Source organism: Harpia harpyja, chromosome 16 (assembly GCF_026419915.1).
Source record: "Harpia harpyja isolate bHarHar1 chromosome 16, bHarHar1 primary haplotype, whole genome shotgun sequence".
Lineage (NCBI taxonomy): Eukaryota > Metazoa > Chordata > Aves > Accipitriformes > Accipitridae > Harpia > Harpia harpyja.
In genome coordinates, this window is record NC_068955.1 from 34056314 (window position 1) to 34069887 (window position 13574).

General features: G+C 58.1%; 1 protein-coding gene across 1 annotated transcript; it reads right to left on the bottom strand.

Moving 5' to 3' along the window:
- Window positions 1–1479: 1479 nt before the first annotated feature.
- Window positions 1480–4399, bottom strand: MPEG1 (macrophage expressed 1). Its single transcript, XM_052811824.1, has one exon. It carries the CDS (start codon window positions 4343–4345, stop codon window positions 2183–2185), a length of 2163 nt encoding a protein of 720 aa, XP_052667784.1. The 5' UTR covers window positions 4346–4399; the 3' UTR covers window positions 1480–2182.
- Between the last annotated feature and the right edge of the window lie 9175 nt (window positions 4400–13574).

The following is a 13574-nucleotide window of genomic DNA, read 5'->3' on the forward strand; positions in this document are numbered from 1 at the left end:
GCAGGATGGGGGGCAGCACTGCAGCACTGCTCCCCTACTGCTGGGACACCCTGCCCTGAAGGGCATCAGTGCCCCACAGTAGTGCTGTCACCTGTGGGTCCCGACGCAGGTGTGGGTGGGAACTGCTCCCCTTCCTGCTGGGCCCCAGCACCATCCCGAGTCCTTGGGGAGGTCCTTGGGGGCGGAGGGGAGACAGCTGGCTGGCAGTGGGTTGGCATGGCGGTTTTGGGCTGGGGCCAGGGGGGTTGGCATGAGAGGGGAGTGTGGGTGGTGGTGGGGGAGTTGCATGGCATCTTGGGGTCCCCACCAGCCCCCAGGGGACTTCATAGGGCCTCCCAGAACCGCCTGTGACAGGGTGCTGGAGAGATCCCCACAGCTTTGTGGGCTGCCCTGGGGGCACTCTCCCCATTGATGGGGGCTGTTTGGGGCTCATGCCCCTGTCCTGCGATACCCCCAGGGTTGGAGAGCGGAGAGGGGGGCAGCACCCACCACTGCCCAGGCTGCCCCCAGCCCTGCACTGTTGCTCCTTGGGGGTTTGGGGCCTCCTAGCCTGTTTTGTTGCATTCCCCTCCTGGTTTTCCTGGGGGGGGATCACCTCACCCTTTGTCCCAGGGGACAGTGGTGTGGGAGGGGGACCTGTCCTGCTGTGCATTGTTCTGTTGTCATTGCTGTTTTTCCTCTCCCCGGCCTGGGCCTGGTGGATGCGTTGCCCCCAGCCAGCCACCCCGCAGCGGGGAGGTGTGGGGGGTGTCAATAAAGCGGATGGCAGGGGATGCTCGCTGTCCCTGCACGGCCTGGCCTCTCTGTTGTCTTCTGTCCGTCGTCTGTGTGACCAGGCGAGCGAGGGTGCACTGTGGGGAGGGCCAGGCACCCCTCATCCCCCTGATGCCCCTTTGCAGCAGTCTGTCCCCAGCTATCCTTAGCATGGGATGTTATTTTCTACCTCAAGGGAGAAAACCTCTTTCCCCAGGAAAACCCCTTTTTGGGTGGCTCTGCAGCCAGGGGAGCTGCAGCAGTGTGATTTCTCCTCCACCGGAGCCCTGGGCTTCCCCCACTGCAGAAAAACCCTGGCTGGAGCTATGCAAAACCCTCCTGTAATTTGGGGGAGGAAGGGGGAGGGGGTCCCCCACCCTCCCCGGGTGCCGGCCTGACGGCTCTTAATGTGACACTTTTCACAACGTGAGTTTTTTTTTTTTCTTTTTTAATGCTGTGTTGCCTACACAATTAGTTGCTGGCTGAAATAAAACGGATCCATGCCTCTGCATGCGTGTGTATATCTATCCTGATAGATATACATGGAGGCAGGGGTTGCCCTCTAGTTGCAGTGGGCAGAAATTGGTGGCTAACCCCACGCATGTCTCCACGGGGCTCCTCCACTCCCTCTTTTCCCGCGAGGTGAAGCATTGCTAATGCCGTCTGTGCTGGCCCTGCGTGCCTGCAGTAGCTGGGGGTCTCTCTGGGCTTGGAGGGCTGGGGGTCTTTTCCCAGGAGTCAGGCCCCAGCATGCATCCTTACCCAATGTTTTTAGAAATAGCACGTCCCTGCCGTGGAGGCCTTGAGTCCTGCTGGTGTTCCTGTGTGTCAGGGGAGAGTAGGGGGGGTTGCACAGCTTCCCCTGGCTTTCTGGGGCCACCCTGGAGGGGGAAGAAGATGGCTCTGCTCAGGGTTTCCTTCTCCTTGGGCACCCCGGTGTCCCCAGTGGCTTGTTGAAGGGCCCTGCCTCCCCTTTTTTGGTTTTGGAGCGGGGGGGACGGCTGGGGCATGGCTTGCAGTGGAGGGGAAGCTCGCTTATCTCTGAAGGGGCAGAGCCCCAGGACTGGTTGGAGGGGGGGGATGCAGCCGTTCGAGGTGCAGGGGCTGGCGGAGGGATATGGTGGTGGGTCATGATGATGAGTTGACCCTGGGAGTTGGCCTTTGAGGTCAGCTGGGGAGGGATGTCTGAAGGGCCATGGAGCCCCCAGGTGCTCGAGGCTGGAGCTTGGGGATCTGGTGGAGGGCGAGAGCATGTGTCGTCCTATGGAGAGGTGAGCCTGGGGCCTCTGTGGGGACAGGGACCCTCAGCTCCAGGGGGTGAGGGGCGGGGGGTGCTGTGCAGCTTTGTCCCTGGAAAGGGGGGTGGGCAGGGGGCTTTGCCTGGGTTTGGGGCACAAGGCCTCACCTGGCAACTGGGGAGGGGGGGTGCTTATGCCATCAGCCCCTCCGGCCCTTGCTGGTACCCGTTGCCCACGCTCAGCACAGTGCTGTCCTCGGAGCTTGCAGCGGCCAGGCCGTCCCCTTTGCCCATTGCGCGGTACCCCCTCGCTTTGTACCTTCGGCGGCTGTAGCAGACCATCGCTAGGATGGTGGCCAGCCCCGCCAGGACTGCTGCGGTGACACCAGCCGCCTCGCCCCCCGTCAGCCCCCGGCCCCTCACCATCTCCGCCGCATGCTGGATCTCTTCCGGCTGGGCGAGCCGCCACACTTGGCTCTGCCCATCCTTGACCCAGGTGCTGTCCCCATTCCCGCTGCTCACCAGCACAGTGTCAATGGCTGGCAGGTTGGTGGGAGGTCGGGTGAAGGGTGGCAGGCGGGCGGGTGGCAGCGAGCCCCCTGTGAAGATGCCAGCCTGGACGCAGTACTCCACCTGGCAGCTATCGCTGATGAGCGCCAAGTGCTGGCTGAAGCCTGGGGGGCAGCTCTTGGCATGGGGGTCCTCGGCGGTGCCCTGGTGCTGCCCTGCCAAGGGGTTCCCTGCCTGGCAGCTGAAGAAGCCCCCGAAGGGCACTGCATACTGGCCACCCCCCTCATAATCCTGGCTCACGCACACCCTGAGCTCGTCGAAGAGCTTCAGTGGGAAGTACCCCGAGGGGCAGGACTGGGCACCGGTGATGGAGTTGGTACTGTGGGCACTGAACAACCCCCCAAAGAGGTATCCTGAGTTTGGGGCCACTGGCCCGCTCATGGCGCACCAGTAGGCGCTGAATTGCACCCGGGAGAGCCAGAAGACATCCTGGCACTTGCGGTGGCAGAAGATGCCCATGATGCACTTGTCGTGGCACTCCAGATGGCTGTGGCCTTCCTCCCGCTCCTGCATGCCCAGCAGTACCGGAGTGTAGGTGGTGGGGCAGGAGAAAGCCCCAGTGAGGGGGTTCTTCTGCTCCAATGCCCGGCACAGCGTGCTGGTGTCAGGGCCGGCCAGTCCGGCACACTCCTGGAAGACTCCCCCGAAGGTGAAGTTGGTCATGACACCCTCACAGGAGCCATCATCCGCATTGGCATAGAAGTTGAAGTTGGGCGAGGTGGCATCAGTGCAGCCTGGGTAGGTGTTGAAGGTGTAGTAGCGGCGGATAGCCATCTCCACTCGCCTGGCCAACTTCTTCACTGTGGGCGTGGGCAGCTCTGGCAGGGTGCTGGGGTTAATGAAGAAGTACAGGGGCAGCCCTGAGCGGTCGAGAGCCACCAGCTGGTTTCTGATCCCCTCCTGCCAGGTCTTGAGGGTGATGCCTGGGTAAAAGGGGGTCCCGCCGATGCTCTCTACCCTGGAGTTGGTGCGGTTCTCCAGATACTGCTTGGTGAAGCCAGAGGTGACGTCCAGGGACTCTTCATTTTTCACACTGATGATGCTGTGGAAGGCCACGCCGGCGGAGGCAGTGACAGCACTCCGTGTGGCCCAGCTGTCCTTCAGGAGGGTTGCCTTGATCTGATCCTCCTGCACCAAGCTGGCTCCGGCATCCACGGAGGTGATGGTGTGGGTGCCATAGTTAAGCACCAGCACCTCAGCCAGAAAATCAGCCATCCGTGTCTGGTTGTTCTCCAGGTGGCTGGCGATGGTCAGCAGCTGCTTCTTGAAGCCCTTGTCCAGGACTGCCTCTGGGTCTATCTTGGCAGTGTAAACCAGGTTCCTGACTTGCACTCGTGTGGTGACAGCATGGTCTTTCACTTGGTGGGTCTTGGTCCGGTGGAAGTCGTAGGAGAACTTGCCATTGATGGAGGAGAAGAGGGACAGCTCCAGGTTGATGGAGGCAGAGGTGATGCTTTGGTAATCTTTCCAGGACTCGATGATCTCGGAGTTGATGTCCAGGTTGCTCTGCTTGCGAGGGATGGTGAAGATCTCATCTGGGATGATATAAGATCCATCTTCTGTGGTCTTGCACAGCGAGTAGCCCAGGTTGATGACTCTGCCCATATCCAAATTCCTGAGGTTATCCCAGCCCCCCCCCGGCAGGACTTCCAGACTTGGGAGCTTCAGGGCCTTCTTGCACTCTGGAAACCCAGCAGAGGAGGATAGCTCCTGGGACTGCTCAGCCCCTCTCACCCAAGCCACCGACACGCAGACAAGCAGGACCCCCCACAGCACCCAGCCCATGGCTGAACTGGTGCAGCACCCTCACCAGACGTCTGAGCGGTGAGGTGGGAGCTGGGGAAATGAGCTGGCTGGGGTGCAGCTGCTGGGTGCTTCTTCCTTTGGGGGGTCGAATTAACAAAAGGGAAAGGAGAAGTGAGAACTGACAAATGCAAGAAATGACTGAGTGGAGCTGAGACAAGTGGGTGGGGAGCAGAGAGTTGCCTGGAGGTCATTGCCTCCCTGTTGTGAAAGCTCCCTCTCCCCATGAAAGCTGCATTGCTGGGGATGGGGCAGGGAGAAATCTCGCCTGCAGCTCTTCACTGTGCCCAGGGAATTTCACTATGTGAATCTGTCTTGGTCAGTGCTTGGGTGACTCCTCCAGATGAATCCCCCTGTGTGACTCTAGCTCGTTTGTGCCATGCAAGGGACCTGTCCCTGGCCCCATGGCCTTGGGGTCCCACTCACATGACTGGGTGAGATCTGGTCCTGGTCACTTGGGCTTTGCTGCTGACTGCAAGGCTTTCCTTTGTGGTAGAGGCAAGGAGAGGAAGCGGGGAGGTGGTGCAGTGTGGTTTCAGTGTCGGGGGGAGTGCAACACTTGTCTCCCTTCTCTCTTGGGGAAGATGCTGCCCGAGACCCTGGGGCAGGCACTGGTGGGTTTGGAGGTGTCCTGGTTTTGCCTGGGATAGAGTTTATTTTCTTTCTAGTAGCTGGTATAGTGTTATGTTTTGGATTTAGTATGAGAAGAATGTTGATAACACACTGATGTTTTTTGAGCTTCTCATGCCCAGCCAGCAGGAAGGCTGGAGAGGCACAAGAAGTTGGGAGGGGACACAGCCAGGACAGCTGACCTAAACTGGCCAAAGGGATATTCCATTCCATGTCACGTCATGCCTAGTATATAAGCTGGGGGGCGTTGGCCTGGGGGTGGGAATCGCTACTTGGGAACTAACTGGGCATCTGTGGGCGGGTGGTGAGCAATTGCATTGTGCATCACTTGTTTTGTACATTCCAATTCCTTTAATATTATTATTGTAATTTTATTATTGTATTATATCCTTTCTGTCCTATTAAACTGTTCTTAACTCAGCTGATGAGTTTTACTTTTTTTTTTCCTGATTCTCTCCCCCATCCCCCTGGGTGGGGGAGGAAGTGAGTGAGCAGCTATGTGGTGCTTAGTTGCTGGCTGGGGTTAAACCACGACAGGAGAGTCCCCCCATGGGGTCCAGTCCATGACACAGGTGTCCCCCCCATACCAACACCTATCTACATTAGGGCCCTCTGCAGCCTCCTCTACCCCATCCCTGTCCTTCCCCCAGGGTCTGCAATAAGCCCAGCTGGGAAAAGCATCTCCTGCTCAGGACTGCTGAGCTGCAGGAAGCTGGTCCCAGTGGTACTGAGCTGGCTCTGCTCAGGGATGCTGGCATGTGGCTGGGCCCTGGTTTCAGTGGCACAGGGCAGCTGCTGTGTGTTTTGGGGAACAAACAGTTAAAGCAGGTTCTGCTGCGAATGCTGTGAAAGCTGTGACAGGCTCACTTCCCCTTTTTTTGCTGGTTAGTTCCTCTTCCCAGGATGGTTCTGGCACAAACAAGGCTGAAGTGAGAGCTGTGATGGAGGGGTGGGACCATAGATGCATGTGTGCTTTTGCCAGGATAATGCCAGGCAGGGATGACAGGAACACCATGGAGGATGGCCTTGCTGGCCCCCGTGTGGGGCTTGGGCCCCAGAGTAGCTGGAAAACCCTGGTGCGGGGAAGTCCTTGCCGGAGGCTCCCACACCAATCTGGAGCCATCTGCATTTCAGAGCAGGCTGTAAGGTTGCCTCACCTAAAAATCTAGCCATGGGTTTCACCGCCACCCAACTTCGAAGCCTAAGCAGTGGCCCTTGGCAGAGAGCCGTGGCCAGTGATGGCTGTGGCCCCTGGGATCAGGGGAGGGAGAGAAGCCCCGTGGGGCAGACAGGAGCTGCCTTGTCTCTCCACCGCGCAGTAGCAGCTCCCAAACGGAAACCAGGGCTTCTATGTGCTGTGTCTGCTGCTGCGAACCATCATGTCCCATGGTGACTAAGATGTGGCAGAGCAAGGCAAAACCCGTCCGCCACTCCCAGCTGGGGGATTAAAAAAATAAATTGCTTTCCTGACCACCATGGGGAAGGAGCAAATGCTGAAGCGGGAGAGCAAGCCACGCTCACCAGTTGGTGGGCACTGGGAGGGGAGGCAGAGCCCTGGGCAGGGCTTCTGCGGCTATCCAGAGGGTGAGGAAGGGGAAGCAAGGGAGGATGGCCACCAGTGGAGCTGCAGGTGCTGCAGCAGGAGGGAGAAATGCAGTTTGGACCTCCCCCCGAAAACAGCAGAGCGATTAAATGCTTGGGGCCAGAGTGGGGGGGGGACGTGCTGCTCACTGCAAGCCACAGCACTGATGTAACCCAAATCGGCAGAGGACTGGGGTGGATGGAGGCAATGGAAGACCTTTTTGGTGCCATTTCTGGGCTGCTGGGTGCCAGGTCTGACTTCTGACCCCATTGCTGGGTCTGGTGGGGACCCTTGGCCACCTGGGTCCCAGGCCTGAAGACGTGGCGCCCCGGCATGCTAGGCTCGTGCATCATCGTCATGCCGGGGCTTCCTGTGGGCTGGGATTCCCTGCAGTGGTGTGTCGTGTAGCCTCGTCCTGCCACTCATTCCCGGCACTGGGAAGCTGAGAATAAATTAGGCTGGGAAGGCAGCGCAGTTCAGTGCTCTGGCTGGAAAAAGCAGGTGGCCTTAGAAAAATGCCCAAGGGCTGCTAATAAACATACTGGTTTGCAGCAAAGTTCCTGGTGGGAGGAATTTGAGATTGTTATTCAGTGAACAGAAAACCCACAGATTGTAACCACTGAGCAATATGAGCCCAAGTGCTTGCGGGGATCACCCAAGACTGATGTTAAACTGGAAAAGCATGAGGTATCCTACAGCCATCAGGGCTTGTGTCAGCTGGTGGCTGATTGCTGGCTTGGATTGCTGCTCAGCACCAAAGCACAGAAACTGCTTAGGACTGATGAAAAACTGTGTATATATTATGTCAATAAATAGATAGACAGAGAGAGAGAGTCTATATACATACACCCACACATACAGATATTTAAGCTTTTCTTGGCTGTGCAGAAACCTGAAAGGGGAGGGGATGCTTTTACAAGCAACAGCCCTTTTGTCCTCATTGATGTTTTATTTTTAGGCAAAGCTTGGAGAATCTTGTCACAATGAGAAGTGGAGAAAAGTGAGTTCAAAAGCCATCAAAATGAACCACGTGCAGTGTTTCAGTTTTGTTCCCTTTTTCGGCTGCAACTATTAGCAGTTGGTAGAGGAGGTAGCCCGATTTGTGGATTTCCATGGAGAAAGCAGGACTGAGCAATTTTGTGAGCTCTGTGCCTGGCACACGTGCTGGTAAATGAAGGAGTCAAAGTGGAAGCTTGGGCCATGCAGATGCAGGTATGACTTCAGTGGTTGTAAGCATGGTCCTGGGTGCTTGTTTTAATTAACATCTCTGCATCAAGACAGTGATTCGATCCAGTGTCAAGACCTGCCTCCTAGAGAGACCCAGACTCAAAGCACCTTCAGGCAGAAGGACCCTTTCTCCTGTAAGTCAGCCACAACCTGTTTTTCTACAAGTGATCTCCTGAAATTTTTAGGGCTCCGTAGACCATCTTGACAGGGTCAGGTCATTCCCCAGCAGAGAGCTGCAAAAGCAGCGAGGAGCCCAGGAGGCCCCTGGGGACAGCTTCACCGTGTCACTGAGACTGGCGATGGCCACCACACACTCAGGGATGGCAAGGCCAGACAGGAGGAGTAAGCACATCTTGCCTGACCTCTATGCACCCAAAGCCAACTTTGGCTAATTCCGTTCCCTGCCCCACCTGATGCAGATCAGAGCTTTAAGTTGCTTTTAAATTAACATAATTTAAACCCACTGTTTTTTTTTTCTCTTTCTGTTCCATGTTGCTTGTGCAACCTCTGGCATCAGAGGTGTAGAAAACAGTCTTTAAATGCTTACAGACCATCTTCTTCCTGGGTAGAGTAAAACTAAATTTTTTAGCCATACTCTTACAGCACCAAAGGAAGTGGTAGCAATTAGGGGCATGCTAATTATCCCCTTTGTGAGGCCATTTCCCAGGGAGTCTAATTGCAGGTGAGTGCCACCATTTAATAGGCTCTATAACAATCCCATCCCACAGCAACCTTTGTGTGCCAGCTCTGGGGTGAGGGTGATGTGGCTGCTAGAGGCACTTGTGGCAGGTGAGAAGCACATACTTCCAGCATGTTCTTTTGGAGAGTATTTCTTGAAAAGGTATTGACTGTGACTGTTCCTACAGCTTTGCTTACCTGGCTTTACAGGGGCTTTCCCAGCGTTGGAGAAGAAGGAAAGAGAAACCAGGCAGGAATCACTGGGTGATTCTGCCATCCACAAGGCCAGGCTTGCTCAGTGCCTGAACCCTGTTATTATGGATGTGTAATCAATGTTGGATAATTCTGCCCAGGGCATTTCACTTTTCTTCATGTTGGTGAAAAACTATATTTTTCTCAGTGGTCACCAGCATTATTTCTGGTTGCATATAAGATAAGCTTTTTCTCTCTGAGTGTTTTTTGAGCACAGGGAAGTAGCTCTAAAGCTATGAAGATCTCAGGAGGGATAACTTCAAATTGTGTTTCCCTGTATAATAGTCATCTAGCTCCAGAGTGGGCAGAATGGCACTATTTTCTGTAAGCTTGCTTGCTTTATTGAAAGGGAGCATTAAATGAGCTTATTCTGTGTAAACTGACTTTTAGACTTATTTTAAAGTTGTTGGGGCCTGGAGGGCAGTAACAGGCTCTAATTTCCCTGAGCAGCCTCACCTGGCCCCACACCCATGGCCACAGGAGTCCCAGCTGTGCTCAGCCCTCTGTCCTCTGAGCTATGTTGTAGCTGGGCTGCTCTGCAGCCCTGTCTCCTGGATGGATGCCTTGGACCTGTGCTGTAGGCAGCTCCTCTCCTGGATGGACTCCTTGGGTGTATGTTGTATCTTACCCCCAGCCCCATGCTCCTGATGGACCCTGGACTTGGTTCATAGCTTGCTGTGGCTGTTGATGGGCCCAGTTACCAGCCCCAGCTCAGGCCCCATGGGACTGCACAGTACCAGTGAGGGTACTGCCTGTGCTGGGGTGCATCCTGGCTATCCCCATCCTTTGGGGAGTAGCTGGTCTTTGCTGTTCCCTGACAGAAGCCACCAAACCAGTCTGTATTTTCTTTCGTATCTAGGTTAATGATGATACATTAACAACAGAGCTGGAGCTGGGCCTCAGCATGCCCGGAGAGCCTGAGTGAGATCTCTGTGACCCTGGATGGAGCAGGGGCTCCCTGTCCTGCCCAAGCTCAAATGTTGCATTTGGGGAAAATCAAATGTTGCAATGGGCACAGACTGAAATGCGGGACACTGTCTGAATGTCAGGAAACCCTTTTCCACTGTGAGGTTGACCGAGTACTAGCACAGCCTGCCCAGGGAGCTTGCAGAGTCTCCCTCCTTGGAGGTATTCAAAAGATACCTGGATGTGGTCCTGGGCTCCAGGTGGCTTGGCTTGAGCAGGGAGGGCTAGACCAGGTTGTTCCTTGCCTATTTCAGCCAGTCTGTGACGCTGGGACTGGGATCCCTGGCATGCTCACAGGGATGGGAAGCTGTCAGTGCATGGCAGCGGGATGCCCAAAGCCCTGGGGCCCCTGCTGTGGGTGGCTGCACTGCCGGGCTGGTACACACATCCAGGGGTGAGTGCTGGTGTGATGCAGGGCTGTGATGTCGCTGAGGTGTCCCTACCTGCAGGGCTGTGACCTCACAGCATGGTCATTATAAAAACACATGCCACCATCCCACACCTCCCTGTGTGGCTGTGTCAGACTCTGCATGATGAGCAATGGCAGCTTTCTCCTCAGCATGCAGTTCCTGGCTGCTGGGGACATTCTGCTCGCCACGGGCTGTCACTAACAGGTATGAGGCTGCTTGGGGCCGGGGGGCTGTTCGGGGTGGAGACTGGCTGCAGGTGCATCAGCGTGCTTTGCTCCTGTGTCTGCAGCTCAGGCAACCCCCCCCCCCCCCCCAATTTGCAGGTGGTGAGCAGCAGGCAGGTGGTCCTGTGGGTCTCCTGTGCGGGCCCTGGTGCTGCCAGGCACAGGCCAGAACTGTGGATGGCAGCTTCACCACCTGACCTCTGCAGTCCCTCTGGAGGGGACCACCAGCACGGAGAGGACCACAGCATCCAAGCCCTGTGGGGCTGAGGCAGGCCACAAAGGGCAAAGGTGGTTGTCCTCGAGGAGGCAATGCCCTGGCAGCTCCGAGAGCTTCCTGGGCTGGGGGGGGAATGGTCCTGGGACACCTCCAGGAGTACAGACTTACAAGGGCACTGGCCTTGTGTTAGACTTCCACAGGGAATGCCGGCCCAGATGGCTGTGCCACCTCCCACCTTAACACCCTCCAGCTCAGGAGGGACACCCAGCCTGGGCCCATGGCACCCAGGATACTGCAGCGGTGCTGACTGGCAACACTCTCCGCTTGGTCCTGGAGAAGATTTGCCAGTGGCAAAGGAAAGTGTCCCCATCTCTGGGGAGCTCTGCCTCTGATCACAGCTGCCATGCTGTGGAGTGATAGGGCCAGGCTTTGTGCAGCTGCTGCTTTTCAAAAAAGCTCTGTTGTGATAAATAAGCATGTTGGCTTGTTCTCAAGAGAGCTCTGTGAGGGGCCTTACCCTGCCAGTGGGGCAGGGTGTGCTGGGCATGGGAAAGGGAAGCTGGGCCTAGGGGTGCTAGAGAAGCTGTGCTGTCCTGGCAGGAGGACAAGGTGATGTGGATCATCCTGGGTAAGCTGGGAGCTCCTCCTCAGCCCTACCTGGGCTGTGGCATGGGGTCAGTCTCACCCCAAAGCCTGCACTGCCCTGCACCTGGAGGGGATGGTGGCAGGAACAGGCCATCAGCTCCTTCTGCAGCCAGTCAGGTTTTACACCCTGCAGGGCAGGTCCTTTGGCTCAACTTGACCTGTGACCCAAGCCTCCCCCAAAGGTGGCTCCCTGCAGCCCCAGCACAGTAGTGTCCTCCAGGTCCTAGCCTGGGAGAAAGGTTAAGTCCCAGCCCGGTCCCAGGGCTAGCAGAGCTTCCTGGGCACCTTTAGGGACTGGATGGCTTTCTGCGTGCCTGTAGCCACCTCTCACGGGCAGCTCCACAGTGGTTTGCCCAGATGTGAGCTCACTGACCAGCTGAGAGAACTGGCCCTGCAGCAGTACCCTCCAGGGCTGCTGGGAGCACACAGATAGCCAAGTCCTTCTGGACTTCTCTGCTGGGCCCCTGCCCCATCCCCGCGGGGCATCCCGGTCACATACAGCTGTTCCCTGCCTCACCAAGAAGGAGGGTTGGGGCGTGGAGGGTTCCCCAAAGCGTGACCTCAGACTCAGGGAGCAGGAAGGCCTTTGTGCGAGGAAAAAATCCCAGGCAAGGCGCTACTGCCGCGGCAACCAAACTGCGGTACTGCAGGTGGGGCGCCGCGGGTGTGCGGAAGCGCCGCCGCGCTCCACGCTGCCGTCCGCCGGTAACGGCAATGCGATGCCGCGGTGCCTGCGGGCTGGTGCCGCCGCGCTCGCTGCTGCCTCCCGGTGAGGAAACGCCGCTGCCGCCCCACGCGCGCGGTGTCGGTGTCGGCCGGCGCTCAGCGCGCAAAGCGCGGAACTGCAGCGCCGGTGCCGCCCCTGGACACGCGCCCCCCGCCGTCCTCTCGCTGCTGCTGCCGCCTCGTGGCCGAAGCGCGGAACTGCAGCGTCGCCGCTGCATCCGCTGCTGTCGCCTTGTGGCCGAACTGCGGTACTGCAGCCCGGCGTTTGCGCGCCGGCTCCGGCCCCTCCGGCGCGCCGTCAGCGGCCGGCGCAGGCGCGGTCCCCGGGAGCAGCGTAGGGGCGCGCAGGGCGCGGGTCTTGGCGGCAGCGGGCGAGCGCCGGGACCGCGGGTGAGGCGAGCGATCCCCTCCGGCGGGGGCGAGGGGTGCCTCCTGCCCGCTGGCCGCCCGGGGCTGGCGGGACGGGAAGCTGCGAAGCGGCCGCCGCGGCAGGCTGCCGGTCCGCCGGAGGCGAGCCGGGCCAGGGCAGCGCCGGGGAGTTCCCCGAGAGAGAGCCGGTAGAAGGGAAGAGGGGACGGAGGCGGGCACCCCCCAGGCGCGGCCAGCGGGCGCCTGCCCGAGTCGCCAGAGCTCCCCCGGCCCCGCTCGGCCCGTGCGGCTGCCCCCAGCTCCAGCCCCTCCCCTGAAGCCTGCGCTGTAGCCGCAGGCAGCCCCCGAGCCCTGTCGCGAGGGCAGCAAGCTGGCCCTGCGGTGGTCTCGAGTCTCCCTTAACGGGGGTGCCGTTAGCAGCGGCGCGGGGAACGAGCGGCGTCTGCGGAAGCCCCTGCTCCAGCCAGGGTCGAGCTACGGCAATAGTGGTCACTGCTGCTCTTTTCCCTTTCACAGAGGTCATGCTGAGGATGCGGTTGTCCGTTCGTCCCCTGGGGATGCCATTGACTGCGCCGGCCTCAGGCTTGCATGGGCTGTCTCAGCCTGGCCTCCCTCTCCTCACAGCGTGGGAGCGAAAAGGGACAGGCGGAGTGCTTACCAGCTGTGGACAGGAGCTGCTGAAGCTGGAGAGGCCAGAGAAAGGTAAAGAAGAAGAAATGGAAGGCCATCCAGCCGGCAGCTGCCTCCCACTGCAGGCAAGAGAGAGCCTGCCTCTCCGCGTGTGGAAGGATCCCTCTTCGTAGTCCACAGCAGGTCAGACTGCCAGGGTCTGTATGCATCACCAGCAGTGCATTATGGCCACGTAGTGCACAAGCAAGTGAGGCTACATGTCTAGGAAGCCTCATCTCATAAGAGCTATGAGACACTCATGTATTCTGTTAGGTGGAGAACAGCCAAGCGACTGGAGTTACAGAAGAGGAAGGGAGGAGAGAAGGAGAAAGAAGTGTCTGAACTGGCAAAGTCTCCTGGCAGTGCCAAGACCGAGAGCTGTGGTGAGTCCTGGGCCTTTGGGGCCCTGTCACCCGTCTCGTGTGTCCTGGTCCCTCCCCTCCCACCCCTGGCCCCCTGTCTTTCCTACACTTCTGTGATTTTTTTTTTTTTCTTCTTCCCCGTACCTCTCCCCTTTTGTATATTCTCTTGTCCTGCTCCCTCGTCCTCTTTTTTTCACTCTGTCCTGCAGCCCATTGCTGTTTTTTCCTTTTCCGTCTCTTTGTCCTGATCTGCA

What these genes read in the sequence shown, in the direction of transcription:
- MPEG1 (XM_052811824.1), bottom strand. Translation starts at nt 4,345, where the DNA reads ATGGGCTGGGTGCTGTGGGGGGTCCTGCTTGTCTGCGTGTCGGTGGCT.